The following is a 19,941-nucleotide window of genomic DNA, read 5'->3' as shown; positions in this document are numbered from 1 at the left end:
GTATTATAGGATTCCCCCCCGCCTGCACGCCTACCGCCCCCCCCGTTCCCCATGGCTTTATGTATTGTATATTCCTTTTGCTTTAAGTTGCTTGAATACCTTTGGGTGATAAGTTTAATAATTGAATGAAATAAATGAACCTTGTTCAGTTACTGTCTGTCTGGCGCTCTGTGCACCTCCACCTACTTGGTCCTGCTAAATGGTGGTGCCAGGGCTTGAATGTTGTAGCCTTTGTCACACAAAGCTTGGGCTCCATCACTGATCTATTGCCCTTCCTTTAAGACACAGAAAGATAGGAAGCCTCCCTATACCGCTGACCCTGCAGTGGTCACCTTCCAACATTCCATGCTGCTGAATAAATGAGACAGAGCCTATGTGTGCAGCGCTTTAAAGCACTGAACCAGGGCCTAGGAGGCCAGGGTTCAAATCCCCACTTGTCCATGAAACCCACTGGGTGACCTTGAGCCAGTTGCTGCCTCTCAGCCTACTCTACAGGGCCGCCGTGGGGATTAAATGAGGGGGAGAACCACATAGGTCACCTTGAGCTCCTTTGGGGGGGGGTCAGATTGAAATTATTATTATCATAAATAAGTATAGATAAATAAATAAATGGCATAGCCTCATCTCATTCTGTATTGTCTGCAGAGTCTGGCATTCCAGGGTTTCAGGCAGCCCTCCCTCCCAGCTTACCTGGAAATGCAGGGGGTGGAGTTTGAACCTCAGGTCTTCCTGCAAATGCTCTACCTCTGAACTCTGGCACCTCCCCAAGACACAAAAAATAACTAGCGCTGTCTTTGTTCATGGCTAGGAAAGAGGATATGCCACAGCTACCTGGAGGGCACCTGCAACAGTGAAGATTTACTCCCACTCCCTACGTCCTGCTGTGTCAAGGTATTTACTTAGGGGCTGTCTGTGTTGTGACAGTGTCCTAGACTCAGATGAATGCCTTAACCCTCCACATTTTTGAGTCATTCAGTCATGCATTTTTGTTATTGTGGGGGTAGTGTGAAATGGCACCGCCAGGGTGAGAGTCCTTGGTGGTCTCTCAAAGGCCCCGGCTAAAAAGGCACATCCTTTGTTCCTTGGGAGAATGCAGTCCAGTAGGTCATTCAGAAGGGAAAATAAAGGCAGCAGTCTCTCTCTTTTTGGAGGGGGTGGGGGAAAAAAACCTTGAAACAAGCAACTGTGAAAAAGAGGCTTGTTGTAGGGAGAAATAACGTTTTGGTGCAAGCGCAGTGACGACGGTTTTGCTTGCTTAAAGTGTGCAAGGTACCTTTGTCACACAAATGCATCAAGGCAAAGCTGCAAAGGGGGTGTTCTGCAGTGCTCTTGGATAATGGGAGACTGACACATGGCTCAGCCAACTGCTCCATGGCAGCAGACGAGTCCCTGGCTAGAAAAGCTCCACTGGCTGCCGGTCTGTTTCCAGGCTCAATTCAAACTGTGCTGGCTATGACCTATTAAGCACTATACAGCCTAGGTCCAGGCTATCTGATAGAGCATAATTCACTCATGTGAACGTGCCCAGGTTCTGAGATTTTTGGGAGGCTTTTGCCCTACTCTCAGTCCCACCACCCTCACAGGCCTACTTGCTGGGGACGTGGGACAGGGCCTTCTTGGTGTCTGCTCCCAGACTTTTTATTGTAATGGTGGGTGGTTGGTTGTGGGTGGGTGGGTGTAGAATCATAGAACTGTAGAGCTGTAAGAAATCCCTGATGGTCATCTAGTCCAACCCCCTGCAATGCAGTAATCTCAGCTAAAGCATCCATATTCTACTGATGTTTAAATGTGTGCGTTTCTTTAAAAAAGGATTGCTTTTCCCTGTATTTTTAGCTGCTTCTATTTTAGCAGTAAGTCGCATGTCAGGGAAAGAGGCAGGATATAAATAAATATAACAACAGCAGCAACAGGAGCAGCCTGTTCAAAGTCACCTGCAAGCATATGATTTACACAAATGCTATTCCATGAACATTCCCAGTGGTGCATTTTGGTGGCGCAAAGTGGCCTCCTTGGTTTTGGCACCATCTCTAAGGCTGTGGTGGAGAAGAGCATCAGTGGCCCTCCAAAGGCCACGGGCAATGGGAACTGTCTTCGAGCAACATCTGGAAGGGCACAGCAGTTCTGAACTCTAGAAAAAGCACCCTTCTTTGCCAGTAGTGCCTCATATTGAATCAGCAGCCATTTGGTCATCTACCGTAGTGCTGTCTACATGGACTGGCAGCAGCTCTCCAGGGTTTCAAGGAGCAGATCCTACCTGGGGATGCTGGGACTTGAACCTGAGACCTTCTGCATGCAAAGCAAATGCTCTGCCACTCAGCTTCTGTGGCCCATTCTCAGGTAGCCTTGAGAAACATCACAGCAAGACTGAGCTGTGAATCCAGAAGGATCCACTCAAGCCTCACCTCCATTATAAACTTGAAAAAGCTGAGACCCCAGGAGCCTCGCCTGGAAGGACTTAGCCTCTACATAGAGGACTGTTCTATTTATATGTTGGGGGGCAGGTATAAGAACACGGGCGTACCTCACAGGGTGGTTGTAAGGGTAAGAGCTCAGAGATTTGTCCTTCTTCTATAGCAGGGCAGTACTGACCTTACGCAGTGCCTTGCAATCCATTTTTTTCTCACAGACGCCTCAGCTCAGTAGCAGAGCAAAAGGTCCCAGGTCCAGCCTTGGCATCTCTATGCAGGGATGGAATAAGACTCCTTGGACGGCCATTTAGCATGCAGACAGTAATGAACTAGATAGACAAAGGACCAAACTCCACAGAAATCAGCTTCTAAAACCCCTAAATAGTAGGTTTTGCCACCGCCACCACCCATTTCCTGGCACAGGAAAGGGAATGCACAGAGACCGATCCAAAGTGCTTGGCGAAGTAGGGATTGAAACCCAGTCCTCCTCAGCTTTAAAGGAACTGGGCTGTAAGTGAGGAAAGAGACGCCCTGGAGGGTCACTGCCGGTCAAAGAAGACTGGGAAGTGCGGGAGAGCTAAATAGCAGGCTGACCCTGCGTAAGGCCTCTTACTTCATTCTCCCTTCAGAGGGCCAGCAGTGCATGCACATCTTCCCAGGGTCAATCTAGCAGAATATCAGCTGGGGAAGACCTCTTGCTGGCAGAGATCCTGGAGAGTTGCTGATTGGCTGCCACCAGTCAGCAAAGACCAACCAGGTGTCATCCAGATATTGGCAAGCTAAAACTCCCATCATCCTTGACCTGGGGTTGAATGGAAGTGTAATCTGGAGAGCAGGGAGGCTGGCACACAGTCCTGGGCTAGATGGGACAGTTAAAACAGGGTCCTTTATGCAGGAGGCCATCCCCTAATAACAGCTGGCTGAGCATACACTTTACCTTTAAAGCACATTCAATACACATTTTTGACCCCTCGCTGCAACCTGTTAAAAGTTGCTGGGAACCGTAACTGTGAGAGGTAAAACTACAGTGCCCAGAATTCTTTTTAGGAATAGGATTTGTTCTGAATGAGCTTTAAAAGTACGGAACAATGCATGCAGCCTCTCTTGATTCTTAAGTGGGGGGGGGGGAATCAACACCTCTCTTTCCCACCTCTCCTCCCTAGGATGTGTTGCTAATAACTCTCTTCTAAAGGGCAAGAGGCAAAAGTCAGGATGCCTATTTATAAAGCCTGGTGGGGTCCAAATGTAAAACCAGAGAAAGGCCAAGAACTTCCTGCAGAGAGAGTCTCACGTTTCGGCAAGAAGTCCGCCAAAATTCATCGGCCAGTTAAAGTGATGCTCTCCCAAGGGGGTGATGGCAGCTTGGGGTGTGGGGGCTGCCTAGCTGCACAATCTGGCAAGCAGCAAACAAGTTAAATGTGGCTTTTGCAATGTGACAAAAATACAGAGGGCATGTTAATTGCTTTTATTTAAAGATAAATATATCGGGGGGGGGGGGGGAGGGCTGGATGAGTATCACCAAGGGCCATCCAACAAAGCCAAATGTCAGAAGACTCCTTCACAAAACAGTTTTACTCTAGAACTCCCTCCCACAAGATGTAGCAATGGGCACCAGGGATGCCAACTTGAATAAAATATTTGGGGGGGACAGGTAAGCCCTGCCCCACATAATTGTTCACACGGCGCAGCATATAAACACCATTTGAATGACAATGCCTATTTATTGGGGGGGCTCAAATATTTTACGGGGGGGGAGAGAAGACCCTTCAACCCCCAGGAGTTGACTCCTATGATGGCCACCAACTTGGATGGCTTTAAAAGAGGACTGGACAAGTTCCTGGAGGAGGCCATTTGTGGCTTAGTCTCAGTGGTTAGATTCTTCACTCCACTGTTGAAGGCAGTATTGCTTCTGACTCCCAGTTGCTGGGGGCTCTTAGTGGGGAGGGGGCTGTTTCCCTTGGGTCCCGCTTGCAGGCTATTTCCCACAGGGTCATCTGCTTGGCTACTGGCAGGGCAGGGTGCTAGCCTAGTTGGGCCCCTTTGGCCTGACCATGTTGGCCAGGCTCTTCGTAAGTTTTTCTTCACCATCCTTCTTGGCATCCTGGCTATTCCAGGCCATTATCAATTTTCATCAACTGCCTGAAACGCAGGTCAAGGCAATGGCCAAGGTGACCAGCCATGTCTTCTCTTTATGGTTTGCCTCCCAAAACTACTTAGGAGTTACTGAATTCTTTCTTTTTGCTACGACAAAAAAAGCAGCAGGGGGGGTAGGAATACTGTGTGGCCTTCTCAATGGCAGAGGCTTCTCAATTGCCAAGGAAATGTAAATGCAGTCTACCTTCTTTCCCACCAATCCCGAGTTCAGCTCCCTTGCTAGAAACTCCACCCCACTGCAAGGGGGGGGGGGTAGAGAAGAGAGCAACAGCCACATGGTTTGGGAGGCATCAATTGTTGCGAATTCCATCAGCAAATTCCTCCACGGTTTGCCTGAATTCATTTAGTAGATCCGAAGGGGGGCTGGGGGAGAGAGACGGGAGGTGATTTCCTCACCAAATAATCTCTCTTCACCCCTCCGCTTTTCAGCTGCTCCGAAACTGAAGTTGTTTAAAGAAAGAATGAGATGGCTGCAATCCAGGGCTCTCTTGAAAAGTGTGTTTGGAAAACTCAGGAACCCAGATTACAATTAAATTGTAATTGTGTGCGTGCGTGCGTGTGTGTGTGTGTGTGTGTTCATTCGGGGGTTGCAATAAAAGGCTACAGCTTTTTGCCAATTTGTTCACTGGAGATTTTCCCCTCAGCTCTCCCCACACGGCCGCCGCCGCACGCCCCCAGCCTTACACAAGCAACAACTTGATAAAGAATGAGAGAGAAAGGGGGGCAAATTTTTCTCCTTCACACAAATCCCCATTCCCCAATTCTTTCTTTGGGGATACACGCGCCTACCTAGAAGTAAGTCCCAGTGAGCTCCAGGAGGCTTACATGCAAGTAGACGCTCCCGGGATTGAGCTCCAAATCGAACTTCCTCAGAAGAACAGCGTCGGGCTTGCAAGCCTTGTCCCAAGTTTGCAAAGGGGGAGGGGGCCCGGTATCGAGGAGTTTGGGGTCCATTTTCCGCACCCACCCCAACGAGGCCCTGCTTTCCAAGGCAGTTCAGACAGCTTGGGTTGCCAAATCAGAACTGTTTTTGACGTGTGTGTTTTTGGGGGGGAGCGAGTAAAGCCCCGGGGGTGTCCAAGACACCAGTTGCCGGCTGAAAGCTCTTGGCAAAACCTCGGGGAGAAGGGAGAGAAAAGCGACAGCCCCCCCCCCCCTGGAAAAGTCTTGGTAGAGCGAGAAAGAGTCGTGGAATATAATAAAATTAAACCCCGAGCCTACTCCAGAACTGACGACAAAGAAGGCTTCTATTTCCCCCACCCCGCAGAAAGTGACCCAAAGCCGGTCCCCCACGGCTACTCCACCCCCCTAACTCCCCGCCGCCCCTCACCGTTGATTTCGTGGCTGGGCGCCTCGCTCTGACTGAAACCTTTGGCCACGTAGAGCTTCTTGACTTCGGAACAACTTCGCGAGCGCGGCTCGGCCGACGACGAGGCGGCGGCGGCGAGAAGCAGCCAAAGGAGCGGCCGGCCCCAGGCGGCGGTGGCCGGGGGCCGGAGCCGTGGGCGGGCCAGCATGCTGGACGAAGGCGCGCGGGCTCCGGAGAGGAGAGGGCGCCGCTGGCCACACGGCCCGGCGGAGGACGGCGAGGGCGCCCTGCCGCGCGCGGCGAGGCTCCCCACCGCGGCCGAGTCCTCGGCGGCTCCGCTGCGGAGAAGAAACTTTAGGCGCCTCGGAGGGAAAGACGCGGCGGCGGCGGCGGCGGCAGAAACACCAGCCGGGACAGGCAGCGGCGGCGGCGGCCCCCAGGAAAAGCAGGAGCAGCCCGGCGGGGCGGAGTGGAGCTGGAGCCCTGCCTCCGCCTCCGCCTCTCCAAGCGCGCGCGCGCCTCCCTCCGCGCGGGGAAGCCGGCAGGCGCGCTCGGGGGCGGGATGGGAGTGCGGAGAGGGGGCAGTGAATGGGTGGGCTGGCCCCAATCGCGAATCTCCCTCCCTCCGCCCTGCCCATAATGAAGATAAGAGAGAAGCGGCTGAGAGTTCGCAGGGGCTCTTTTTAAAAAAATAAAATAGATTGCGCGGGTATCGCTTCCATTCCCTAGGATGCCCCTCCCTTCCAAAAGCAGATTTTTGGCCGCTGCTACGATCCTGGCAAGCCGCACGCCCCGCCCCCTCCGTCTGCGCCATAAGGGAGACCCATTGAGTTCAATGAGAGCCTAAGGAACAGGTGAGGGGTGCGTGGGTGGGTGTTTGCCGGCGCGCCGTAGGCTGCAAAAATCTTCCATGCGCTTCTTCGCGAGTAAGCCTTCCTGGGACTTGTTTCCTGGACTTGTTTCTGACGGAGGCGGGGAAAAGTCTGCAGTTGCTCACCTGGGGGCAAGTCCCGTTGAAAACAACTGGTCTTACTTTTGAGCAGACGTGCGAGAGGAGAATGGAGCGGGCACCGTTAAACCCTGAAAGTAGGCGGAGGGTTGGATCCGCGCAGCCTGTTCCTGGTGAGGTGTTTGCAGAAGGAAGCCTGAATGAAGTCGACGCGGGGGGGGGGTCGAGACGCGGGGGGGGTCGTTTTCAGGTAGTAGGGTAGCCGCTCCCTACACCAAGAAGTCTTATTACAATGACAGAAAAGAAAATGAGCTTTTATTGACACCACCAGCAGCTAAACATGTATCCTGCAACATGTTTAGGTTACAATTCTGTTTATTTCCTTTCGTGTTGGTTCCATGGCAGGCTGCCCTCGAGCTTACTTCATTACAGCTAAGTGACATTATGGAACCCGGGAGACCAGAGCTCAAATCCCTTCTCAACCAGGAAGCTCACTGGGCGACCTTGGACCAGGGTCTGAGCCTGACCTGCCTCACAGGTTGTTGTGAGGATAGAATGAGGAAAGCTTCAAATTTGACCATATTTCTAGATCCTTTTTAACTTCTGACCAACATTTCTCATAGTTATCTTTAAACAAATTCAGATTCTTAGATGTCATATAAACCCCTAAATATTTCACCTTCTTGACCACTGTCAAGCCTGTTTCATTCTGGAACTTCTCCCTTTCCATGACTGTTAAGTTTTTCTCCAAAACCTTAGTTTTTTGTTTATTCAGTATAAATCCAGCAACTTGACCAAATTCTTGAATTAACTCTAAAACCCTTTTTGTACTAGTGTCTGGCTCTTGTAAAGTAAGTACTAGATCATCTGCAAAAGCCCTTAACTTGTACTGTTTAGCTCCGACCTGTACCCCTTTAACCAGCTGGTCACCTCTAACCATGTTTAGCAACACCTCCAGAACTGATATAAAAAGTAATGGGGAGATTGGGCACCCCTGTCGTGTCCCTTTTTCTATTTTGAATTCTTCAGTTATCACATTATTTACAATTAACTTGGCCTTTTGTTCAGAGTATATTGCACCCATACCATTCTCAAATCCTTGGCCTACCCCCATCCCGTGAAGATTCTTTTTCATAAAACTCCAAGAAATATTGTCAAAGGCTTTCTCCGCGTCCACAAAAATCAGAACTGCTTTAGTGTTTATGTTCACCTCTAGTAATTCCAAAATGTCTATTATGTTCTTCACATTATCTGATACAGTGGTGCCTCGCAAGACGAAATTAATTCGTTCCACGAGTTTTTTCTTCTTGCGAGTTTTTCATCTTGCGAAGCATAGGAATGCATTGCAAATCAATAAATGCGTTCCTATGGAGACTGCCTTCAGACCAGGTCCGGGGACAGTCTGTCCCCGGACCTCTTCTGAAGGCAGGCCGGGGGAGAACGGCAAGCTCCGGGGACAGAGGTGAAGGGGCAGCGCTCCTTCGCCTCTTTCCTCGAACCTCTTCTGTAGGCAGGCGGGGGGAGAACGGCTTTTCTTCCCACCGCCAGCCTTAAGAAGGCTGTTCTGAAGGCTGGCGGTGGGAAGAAAAGCCCTTCTCCCCCCACCGGACTTCAAAAGAGCTGCGGGAAGTCCGGCGGGGGTCCAAGGGATTCCCTCCCAGCCGCCCGCGTTTAAAAGCACTCCGGCGAAAGCAACAAAGCGTGCCGCGCTTTGCTGCTTTCCCCGGAGTGCTTTTAAACGTGGGTGGCTGGGAAGGAATCCCTTGGACCCCCGCCGGACTTCAAAAGAGCTGCAGGAAGTCCGGCTGGGGTCCAAGGGATTCCCTCCCAGCCGCCCGCATTTAAAAGCACTCCGGGGAAAGCAACAAAGCGCGCCGCGCTTTGCTGCTTTCCCTGGAGTGCTTTTAAACGCGGGCGGCTGGGAAGGAATCCCTTGGACCCCCGCAGGACTTCAAAAGAGCTTCGGGAAGTCCGGCGGGGGGCCAAGGGATTCCCTCACCGCCGCCCGCATTTAAAAGCACTCTGGGCAAAGCAGCGAAGCGCGCTGCTTTCCCCGAGCGCTTCTAAAGGTGGGCGGTGGTGAGGGAATCCCTTGGACCCCCGCCGGACTTCAAAAGAGCTTCGGGAAGTCCGGCGGGGGGCCAAGGGATTCCCTCCCAGCCCGCCCCGCTCCGCTGAAGTTTAGAGGGAGCCTGTGGGGAAAAACTCAAAAAAAAAATTCGTTTTGCGAGAAAGGCCCATAGGAAAATTTGTCTTGCGAAGCGGCTAAAAAATCAGAAAACCCTTTCGTCTTGCGCGTTTTTCGTTGAGTGAGGCATTCGTCTTGCGGGGTACCACTGTAAATGTCTTTTTGGGAGAAAGCCTGCTTGGTCCTTATGAATCTATTCCACCAATACTTTTTTCAGTCTTTTTGTCAAAATGTCTGCAAAAATTTTGTAATCCACATTAAGTAATGATATAGGGCGGTAGTTCTTAAGCTGAGTCTTTTCAGTCTCTGTTTTCGGTATGAGTGTGATATACGCTTCTTTTCACGATTCTGGTGCCCTTTTCCCCTCCAAAATCTCATTGCAGACTTCCTTCAAAGGTTGTAGCAACCACTCCTTCAAAGCTTTGTAGTATCTGGAAGTCAACCCATCTGGTCCTGGAGATTTGCCCAGCTGCATGTTTTGAATGGCGCCTTCTATCTCTTGTTCTGTTATTTTCTGGTTTAGATCTACTTTAATTTGATAAGAGATTTTTTGTAATCCATGTTTCTTAAGAAACTCATCTATATCTTCTTCCTTCTGCGGCCCTTGTGAGTATAATTTTTTTAAGTAACTCTGGAAGCAATTTTTAATCTCATTAGGTTTATAAATATTCTTTCCATCAACTTCTAGGCTTGTAACCGTATTCAATTTCTGTCTTTTCAATTGCCAAGCCAGAAGTTTACCACATTTATCTGCAGATTCAAATGTCTTTTGTCTCATTTGTCTAATCTTCCATTCTATTTCTTGATTCATCAATTCCATATATTGTGTCTGATATAGCTTAATCTCTCTCAGAATCTCCTGGGACTTTGGTTTAGATCTCAATTTCTTCTCTCCTTCTTTTATCTTTTCCAAGATCTTATCCTTCTTTTCATTTTGATTTCTCTTTTTTATTGAATTTTGTTGTATTAGAAATCCTCGCATCACAGCTTTACTTGCGTCCCAGATTACTCTTTTTTCCACATCTGTTTTTAAATTTATTTCGAAATAGTCCTTCAATGTTTTTTGAGCCTTTTTGTAGATCTCCTCATCTCTGAATAAGGTGTCATTCATCCTCCATCTGAATGAACCAGCTGTTGTGAATTTCATCTCCATCTTTATGGCGTTTTGGTCGGAGCAAGTCTTTGGGCAAATTTCCACTTTCTTAATCTTTGGAGCCATCCCACTAGTGATCCAAATTTGGTCGATTCTGGTCCAGGTCATCATAGCTTCAGAAAAGAAAGTTCCCTCTCTCTCGAGAGGGTTCTTTGTTCTCCAAATATCAATCAAGTCCATATTTTCAGTCATTTCAAAAAAGGTCTTTGGTAGTCTCCCATCTTTGGAGACTACCTGTCTTTGCGATTTGTCCATATTTGTAGATACTACTCCATTCATGTCTCCCATCATGATTAAGTTATAATCCAAATAGTCCAATAGTGTCTCGTGCATCTTCTTAAAAAATTCCAACTTCCCTTCATTAGGTGCATAAATCCCTAATATCAAAAAATTTTCACCTTGAACTTGAATTTCAATTGCCAAATATCTTCCTTGTTCATCTTTAAACATCAATTTCGGAGAAAGTTTTTCCTTTGCATAGATTACCACTCCTCTTTTCTTGACTTTATCTGATGATATAAATTCTTGACCTTATCTCTTGTTGATGAGTAGTTTCCTATGCAATCTTGTCACATGGGTTTCCTGTAAGCAAATCAAGTCCAAATGTTCTTTTTTCAATAAATAAAACACATTTCTTCTCTTTCGAGGGAGGTTCAGACCATTACAATTCCAACTTAAAAGTTGCAGAGCCATCTTGAAACTATTTGCCTCCTGTCGCTCCGAGTAGTTGTTCTTCTTCTGTCGGTGATTTAAGTCCAAACGTCAGGTTCAAAATGTCTGTTGCTTTTTTTGTCTCTGATGTTAATTCCACTCCCACTGCTCCTTTCAGGAGGTCTTCCCCGTTGTCGTTCAAAAATTGGTCTCTGTCTTGAACTGATCATATTCTGATTTTCCTACCTTTAAATTTAAAAGATAGGCCTTGAGGGAATTCCCACCTGAAAAGTATTTCGTTCTTTCTCAGCAGACCAACCAACTCTTTGTATTGTATTCTTACATCCAGGATCTGTTTTGGTATATCTTTAAAAATCTCCACAAAGGAATCTTCAATCTCAAGGGTTCTTTGATAATGCAGATTCAGTATTTTGTCTCTTTCCTCTTTTGATCTTAAGGTTATCAGACAATCCCTTGGCTTCTTTCTGCCTTGGCTTCTGCCCAATCTAAACGCAGACACTATCTTGATTTCTTCCTTCTCCAGCTCCTGTTGCCAAAAATCCGAAAATTCTTTAGAAAGGAAGTCCGCCAAGTTATCTTTCTCACTTTCAGGCACTGCTCTCAATCTTAAATTCCTTTCCTTCCTTTGCAGTTCAAGCATAGACAAAGCTAACTCATGGTCTTCTAACTTTTTGCAAACTGGTACTATTTTTTCCTGGTTAGCATCAGCAGAGACTTTGGCCTCGTCAGCAGAAACTTTGGCTTCTTCTGCAATTTTACGTATAGTGGCAGAGTCCTCTAGAATTTTATTAATAGTCTCTGTATTAGAAGTAACTCTTTTCCCTAATTCATTGACACTTTGTGTATTCTGGTCCAGTTTTATAGAGCTCTGTCAATTTTTTACTGTTTTCTGCTCCCTGCTTTGTCAGACATTCCAAAGACTCATTTATTTTGACTAAAGCTTGTGTCACAGGGTCTGATGACATTATTGTTTTTGTCTGGCCAGTTGCAGCTGGTGCCACTGGGGTGCCTGAAACCGAAACTCTACGCTGTTGTAAAGTTTTTGTCTTATATGTTCTACCAGATCCAGTTGTTGTCTCTTCTGGTGCACCGCTCATGTCCCAGTCAAGGTCGTTCTCATGTCTGTAAGTTGTTTTTAAGAGGAAATTTCCACTAACTTGATAGTTAAAGTCCAATTTGCAGCAATTACAACAATATCCTCTAGGGGGGGAAGTTTCCAAAGCTTCTGAAACAATATGTCTTTTAATCAATCCCCCTAGATTTTCCAAAAAGTCAATTGCAACAATTTCCTAGTGTAATTTCAAAATTTAGCAGACCAGTAATTTAGTAACTTCCCAGAGCCCAATAGTTTAAAACAAAGTAACTTTCCAAGTAGCCGTTTAACTCACTGACAGTTCTCTTTCCGACATCCTTACTTAGGCAGTCCGTTTCAGGGGAGTTTGACACAGCGGTAAAAGTTTTTAAACCCCTTTTCCCGCAGGTTTAAAGTTCAATTTCAACCCCCTTTTGCTCCTGCCAGCTAAAGGGGGATTTTTAAGGCCAATGTCTAGTTCACTTAGTTCTTAAAGATCTTTCAATGGTTGCAGCTTTTAACCTTCTTTGCTGTATACTTTTGCAGTCCAGGAAAGGCAGACTTCCTTGCTTTAAACCAATCCCGTTTCCGGCCAAAATTCTTTGAAATAATTGTAAATCCCAAATTGATTTTCAGTCCTACTCACGGGTTTTAATTTGTAATCCAAATTGTCAGGAAGGAATCAGCGCTCTCCGGCTATGGCGATGCGGCTTCGCTTCACGAGCTGGGTGACTACTCTCAGCACCGTGCTTCACCCCCGCTGCTGTTCCAGAGCCTTTAAAAAGGCTCCCTTGCGATTTCGGGGGGGCGCAATGGTGCCCACCGAGTCACCTTGCTTACAGGCTTCCGCGCCTGTAATTTTTGAGGGTCCCCGCTTGGAACTGGACACAGTACTCCAGGTGAGGTCTGACCAGAGCAGAATACAGTGGCACTATTACTTCCCTTGATGTAGATGCTATACTCCTATTCATGCAGCCCAGAATTGCATTGGCTTTTTTAGCTGCCGCGTCACACTGTTGGCTCATGTCAAGTTTGTGGTCAACCAAGACTCCTAGATCCTTTTCACATGTACTGCTCTCAAGCCAGGTGTCCCCCATCTTGTATTTGTGCCTCTCATTTTTTTTGCCCAAGTGCAATACTTTACTTTCTCCCTGTTAAAATTCATCTTGTTTGTTTTTGCCCAGTTCTCTAATCTGTCAAGGTCGTTTTGAAGTGTGATCCTGTCCTCTGGGGTGTTAGCCACCCCTCCCAGTTTGGTGTCATCTGCAAATTTGATCAGGATGCCCTTGAGTCCATCATCCAAGTCATTGATAAAGATGTTGAATAAGACCGGGCCCAAGACAGAACCCTGTGGCTCCCCACTAGTCACTCTTCTGGTGAAAGTGAAGGAAAATGTGTTTAGGCACGACAGGAGATTTTCTATTAAAATTTCTATAGGCAAGTTTATATCTATTTCTTTTTTTAAAATGGGCATGGCCAATCATGGGAGGGGAGGCGGGGCTCCAGGAGATTCCAGGAGAAAGAAGATTCCACCTAAACATTAGGCAGAACTTCCTGACAGTAAGAGCTGTTCGGCAGTGGAATTTGCTGCCAAGGAGTGTGGTGGAGTCTCCTTCCTTGGAGGTCTTTAAGCAGAGGCTTGACAACCATATGTCAGGAGTGCTCTGATGGTGTTTCCTTCTTGGCAGGGGGTTGGACTCGATGGCCCTTGTGGTCTATTCCAACTCTATGATTCTATGAGATGCTAACACCACTGATGTTTGGGGTATGTGTGTGTGTGTTTGTGGAAGCATGCATGCACATGTGCAAAGACAACCTATTAATTTGAATGGGTTTACCTGCCAATCAGAAATCGCCACATGGAAAAGATCTGCATCAAAATCCATTTGGGTCACTGACTTTTAACCCAGGCCTGCAGGAAAACAAAGAAATGCTGGGAGTACCAGGAATCTCCCCCTCCCTCTTAATAATAACTAATAAGCCTCCAATAGAAGGAGTGTAGAAATTTCAAATCTGATGGAGTTAGTAAATAACAGACAAGACACACCACTGAGTGTAACACCTGTTTATTATTGTAAACGCATCTGGTTCCTTAGCTGTTGTGTCAGCACCACAAAAATGTCAAAGTTGCCAGTAAAACACACACACACACACACATTTGAACCAAATACAGTGGTACCTCGGGTTAAGAACTTAATTAATTCTGGGACTTCCGGGGTGGCGCCATCGGTAAATGGCGGATTCCCTCTGACTCGGAGGGGACCAGCATTGCGGGAATCGGGTCTGCACCGCTACGGCGAAGCGGGGACCCTTCAAAAATCACAGGCGGGTGAAGCCTGTGACCATGGCACTCAGTGGGCACCTTTTGCGCCCCCCAACTTGCAAAGGAGCCCGACTACGGGTTCCGGAGTGAAGCGGGGAAGCGGCGCAGTGCTGTGAGTCAATTGCTTCTTCCTTGGAGCGAAGCTGCACAGCCGTTACCGGAGAGCACTACCTTTTTCCTGTGACAATTTGGCTACAAAACAACGATCCGTGAGTAGGTTAATTTGGGAAATAAAGGAGGAAAAAAAGAAGTACCGTATTTTTTGCCCCATAGGACGCACCGGCCCATAGGACGCATTAAGTTTTTTTGGAGGAAAATTGAGATCAGGTCGGGGACAGCGGGGAGACGCGCTGCGTCTCCCTGCTGTCCCCGGAGCTTGTGGGGCAGGCAGCGGGGAGAAGCGCTCTTCTCCCCGTCGCCCGCCTTCAGGTCAGGTCCGGGGACAGCAGGAAGACGCGCTGCGTCTCCCAGCTGTCCCCAGAGCTTGTGGGGCAGGCCGCGGGGAGAAGCGCTCTTCTCCCTGCCGCCCGCCTTCAGATTAGGTCCGGGGACAGCGGGGAGACGCGCTGCGCCTCCCCACTGTCCCCGGGGCTGGCGGCGGGGTCTCCCCGCCGTCAGCCTCCAAACCACTTCGGGAGACAGCGGGGTGGCGGCGTTCCGCCTCCCTCTGTCCCCCGACCTTGTGGGGCTGGCGCTGGGGCTCTCCTGAAGCCTGGAGAGCGAGAGGGGTCGGTGCGCACCGACCCCTCTCGCTCTCCAGGCTTCAGTGAAAGCCTGCATTCGCCGCATAGGACGCACACACATTTCCCCTTCATTTTTGGAGAGGAAAAAGTGTGTCCTATAGGATGAAAAATACGGTAATTGGATACCGAAGCAGAGAGACATAAACAGGAAGTCTGCCTTCCGCTCTTTGTAAATAGAGGAAAGCAATGAACTTGTAAGCTAAAGCCTTGAAAGACGCTTGAAAAAGATTATAATTCCATCATCTAAAACAAGCGATTTTCCCCCTTGACTGCAGGAGAGGAGGGTGGGGGAGGTCTGAACTGTAAAAAGAGAGAAAGGGAAGCTAAGAATCCACCGCTTAAACCTAGGAACGGACTGCCAATGAAAAATAGAATGCCGTACTGTGAAATGCGCTGTTGGTGAAAGTACTTTTTGACAGCTAACTCCGCAAGTCTGATACAAGTGAGATACAATATTTCTGGCTGGCTTCCCCTGGTTTCAAAGTAACTGGAAAATAACTGAAATTAAACTGTCGTCTGTTTTGTGAGTTGGGGGATTAAAAGAAAAAGAACATTTATTTTAAAGTAACAACTGTTGCCTGTTACTGTGTCCCCCTAGAAGAAGTGTGAGATTGTTACAATAACAACTGGGGCAGGGGAATTTTCCACTTCATAACAAACTCTGATCATGGGACTGACCTTGAGTATTATCTAGACTGTTATGGCAAATGGGAAGGAGAATGGGAATTTATTTAAAGACAATTATGAAACAATTATTTAAAGACAATTATGAAAAATGTTGGACTGAAGTGAAAAAAGACTTAGAAATCTGGTCAAATTTAAAGCTTTCACTGCTAGGCCGTATTGCTGCAATAAAAATGAATGTATTGCCTAGAATGTTGTTTTTGTTTCAAGCATTGCAAATTTTGGACAAAATGGACTGTTTTAAGAAGTAGCAGAGAGATATCTCTAGATTTGTCTGGCAGGGCAAGAAGCCTAGAATAAAATTTAAAATACTGACAGATGTAAAGGAAGGAGGTGGATTTGCCCTGCCAGACCTTAAACTTTATTATGAATCAGCAGCTTTCTGCTGGTTGAAAGAATGGCTACTTCTGGAAAACGTAGACATTTTGGATTTAGAAGGTTTTAATAATGTATTGGGATGGCATGCATACTTGTGGTATGATAAGGTCAAGGCACATAAAGCATTTAAAAACCATATTGTCAGGAAAGCATTGTTTAATGTTTGGATAAGATATAAGGACCTATTGGAAAATAAAACTCCAAGGTGGCTGTCACCGATGGAAGCGAAGGCTCAAAAAAAGCTCAATATGGAGGTCAAATGGCCGAAATATTGGGAAATTTTGGAACAAGAGGGAGATAGACTGAAATTGCAGAGTTTTGAGAAATTAAAAAACAAAGTGTGAGACTGGCTTCACTATTATCAGATAATGGAGGCATACAATTTGAACAAGAAAATTGGCTTCCAGGTGGAAAAATCAAAATTAGAAACAGAACTGTTAGAACCTAAAACTAAGATTCTGTCTATTTCGCCAATGCTTGTTTAAAATCCAGATATTTAGCTTTCCAGTACTCACGGTTAGTTATTTTCAATGCCAAATTGTCCCAGGAAAAAGGCAGTGCATTGGCGAAATAAAAGGAACTTGGACCCTAAAATCTACCCTAATTTGGTACTGAAATGGAAAGGGTTAAACAGGAGGTCACCCTTCCGTTTTTTTGTAGTAACAACAAAGCAAAGACAACGTAAACTAGAGCCTTAAAAATTACTTTTAAAGGATCATCTTTCATCATTCACAATTGCGGAACCCCCCTTCGGAAGCAGGAGAAGAAGGGGGATTTTTATTGAGTTGTTTAAACCTGTGGAATTAAAGTTAAAGTAAAGTAATTTTCCACTGTCCTGACCCTGGAGCGGGGTGTCAGATTTGACGTTTGAAGCTCATTGACCAGAAATAAATGCTTTGACAGATAGTTAAAAGGAGGGAAACATTGTGATTCCATTGTTTCCTTTCACTTTTTAAAAAAGAACAAATATGGACAAAATATCTTAAAGAAGAAACTCTGTTGCTATTGTTTTCAAGGAAAAGAACAATCAGAAGTTTCTCCCCCTAGAGGGGAGCTATGAAATTGTAACTAAATCCTGGGAACTTGCTGCTGTTTACTGATTACAACTGTGGGAAAGAGTTTTGTGACCTTGCAGGACAATGCCTTCAGAAGCACTGTTGGGTGCTTTCTGTAATATAAGTGCCCTATTGGATCAGTTAAGTCAGAAGATGGACTTTATGACAAAAGCTGCCAGTGCCTTTGATCAAGTAGTGGAAAATTATATGGAGCCCACTCAGGAACTAAAACAGGAGTGCTGGAGTACTGTGTCCAGTTCTGGGCACCACAATTCAAGAAGGACACTGACAAACTGGAACGTGTCCAGAGGAGGGCAACCCAAATGGTCAAAGGCCTGGAAACGATGCCTTATGAGGAACGGCTAAGGGAGCTGGGCATGTTTAGCCTGGAGAAGAGGAGGTTAAGGGGTGATATGATAGCCATGTTCAAATATATAAAAGGATGTCATATAGAGGAGGGAGAAAGGTTGTTTTCTGCTGCTCCAGAGAAGCGGACACGGAGCAATGGATCCAAACTACAAGAAAGAAGATTCCACCTAAACATTAGGAAGAACTTCCTGACAGTAAAAGCTGTTCGACAGTGGAATTTGCTGCCAAGGAGTGTGGTGGAGTCTCCTACTTTGGAGGTCTTTAGGCAGAGGCTTGACAACCATATGTCAGGAGTGCTCTGATGGTGTTTCCTGCTTGGCAGGGGGTTGGACTCAATGGCCCTTGTGGTCTCTTCCAACTCTATGATTCTATAAAGTTGCTATGATTCTATGATCTATTTCCTTACATTTTTAGAATTAAGGAGTAGTGATTTTTCCAAGGCATGGGGACAAAACACACACATTTTTCCCAGGCGAAAGGCTATCTTAAAAAATGTTGCAGCCCAAATGACACCCTTTCTCTCTCTTTTGAATAAATTTTATTAGGGTTTATAGAGAAAAATGCAAAACTTAATATCAAATATATTTTCCTCTTTTTTTATCCGAACTAAGACTTTGATTTAAATACAATAAAAATATAAAGAGAATGGAGGGAGAAATTATTAAAAACAGAGAAAGAGAGAAATAAAGAAAAATTAAAAAGAGGTTGAGAGAGAGAAAAATAAAATTCAGAAGGTAAGTCCACTGTATATAAACAAAATTCACTTCATCCACTCCAATGTTATACCCAACAAAGCCACTTTTTATAAACAAACACCCTTTCTCCAAGTCAAGATGCAGAGGACCCATGGCCAACTGGGCTTCTTTCGCTGAGATGACTAGAGCGCCAGCGGCGGATAACGCATTCCGAATCTGACTGGACACGGGTTAAAGCTCAATGTCGAGCCTACCAAGTGGCGATAGCGACGGCAAAGAGGACTTTCTTCACCACCTCTATTGCATCTGCAGAAAACAACAGCAGGAGACTCTTTCAGGTGGTTCGCCCCTGCTCCATCAGGGCCCAGTACAGGTCACATGATCTCCTGCAATGATTTTGCAAAGTTTTTTGCAGATAAAGTCACTCATATTCGGAAGGAGGTAGACTCCACCGTGGGAGCAGGGCCAGGGCGGGAGAGTGCTAGAGTTCTGTCTGGTCCTGTTACATGGGATCAATTCCAATCTGTTACCTCCGAGGATGTGGACAGGCTGCTTGGATGCGTGAAACCAACCACCTGTCTCCTTGATCTTTGTCCATCCTGGCTTATAAAAGCTAGCCGGGAAGGGCTGGGAGATGGGCTTCGTGGGGTGGTGAATGCTTCCCTCTGTGAGGGAGCCTTCCCAGACCCGCTGAAAGAGGCAGTCATCAAACCGCTTCTTAAAAAACCATCTTTAGATGCGACCAATTTGGCCAACTATCGCCCAGTCTCAAATCTGCCATTCTTGGGCAAGGTGATTGAGCGGGTGGTTGCTGAACAACTTCAAGCACGCCTGGAGGATGTGGGCCATTTGGATCCCTTCCAGGCCTCACCATGGGACCGAAACTGCCTTGGTTGCGCTGGTCGGTGATCTCTGGTGGGCTAGGGACAAAGGTGAGAGCTGCTTCCTAGTTCTGCTGGATCTCTCAGCAGCTTTTGACACCATCGACCATAACATCCTTCTGGACCGTCTAGAGGGGCTGGGGGCACTGTTATACAGTGGTTCTGCTCCTTTTTCCTGGGCCATGTTCAGAAAGTGGTGGGGGGGATGAGTGTTCAGACCCCTGGGCTCTCACTTATGGGGTGCCTCAGGGTTCTGTCCTCTCCCCCATGCTTTTTAAGAGCTACATGCAGCTGCTGGGAGAGATCATCAGGGGGTTTGGACTGGGTGTCCATCAGTATGCAGATGACACCCAGCTCTACCTCTCCTTTAAATCAGAACCAGTGAAGGCGGTGAAGGTCCTGTGTGAGCGTCTGGAAATGGTTGGAGAAATGGATGGTGGCTCACAGATTGAGGTTGAATCCTGACAAGATAGAAGTACTATTTTGGGGGGACAGGAGGCGGGTGGGTGTGGAGGACTCCCTGGTCCTGAATGGGGTAACTGTGCCCAGTGGCGTAGCGTGGGGGGTGCAGGGGGGGCTGGCCACACCGGGCGCAACATCTGAGGGTTAGGGTTAGGGGCGCAAATCCACGGGTTAGGGGGCGCAAATTACTTGCCTTGCCCCGGGTGCTGACAACCACGCTACGCCACTGACTGTGCCCCTGAAGAACCAGGTGTGCAGCCTGGGAGTCATAGAATCATAGAATCATAGAGTTGGAAGAGACCACAAGGGCCATCGAGTCCAACCCCCTGCCAAGCAGGAAACACCATCAGAGCACTCCTGACATATGGTTGTCAAGCCTCTGCTTAAAGACCTCCAAAGTAGGAGACTCCACCACACTCCTTGGCAGCAAATTCCACTGTCAAACA

General features: G+C 47.2%; 2 protein-coding genes across 2 annotated transcripts in view; one reads left to right on the top strand and one right to left on the bottom strand.

Moving 5' to 3' along the window:
* Positions 1-6,700, bottom strand: part of GPC4 (glypican 4) — a 107,507-nt gene extending 100,807 nt beyond the window's left edge. The window contains exon 1 of the mRNA XM_082207426.1: positions 5,893-6,700. Within this exon, the coding sequence (XP_082063552.1) occupies positions 5,893-6,685 (793 nt within the window). The 5' untranslated portion in view covers positions 6,686-6,700. The remainder of the gene's footprint in view (positions 1-5,892) is intronic.
* LOC309523905 (uncharacterized protein) overlaps positions 1-19,941 on the top strand; it is a gene marked incomplete at its 5' end in the record, with an annotated part of 219,544 nt that overhangs the window by 134,936 nt on the left and 64,667 nt on the right. The gene's annotated exons all lie outside the window — the stretch shown is intronic.

This window comes from Podarcis vaucheri (genome assembly GCF_965113315.1).
Source record: "Podarcis vaucheri genome assembly, chromosome: Z".
NCBI classification, from domain to species: domain Eukaryota; kingdom Metazoa; phylum Chordata; class Lepidosauria; order Squamata; family Lacertidae; genus Podarcis; species Podarcis vaucheri.
The sequence above is the reverse complement of the archived record's forward strand: the minus strand, read 5'-3'. Positions and strand labels throughout refer to the sequence as shown.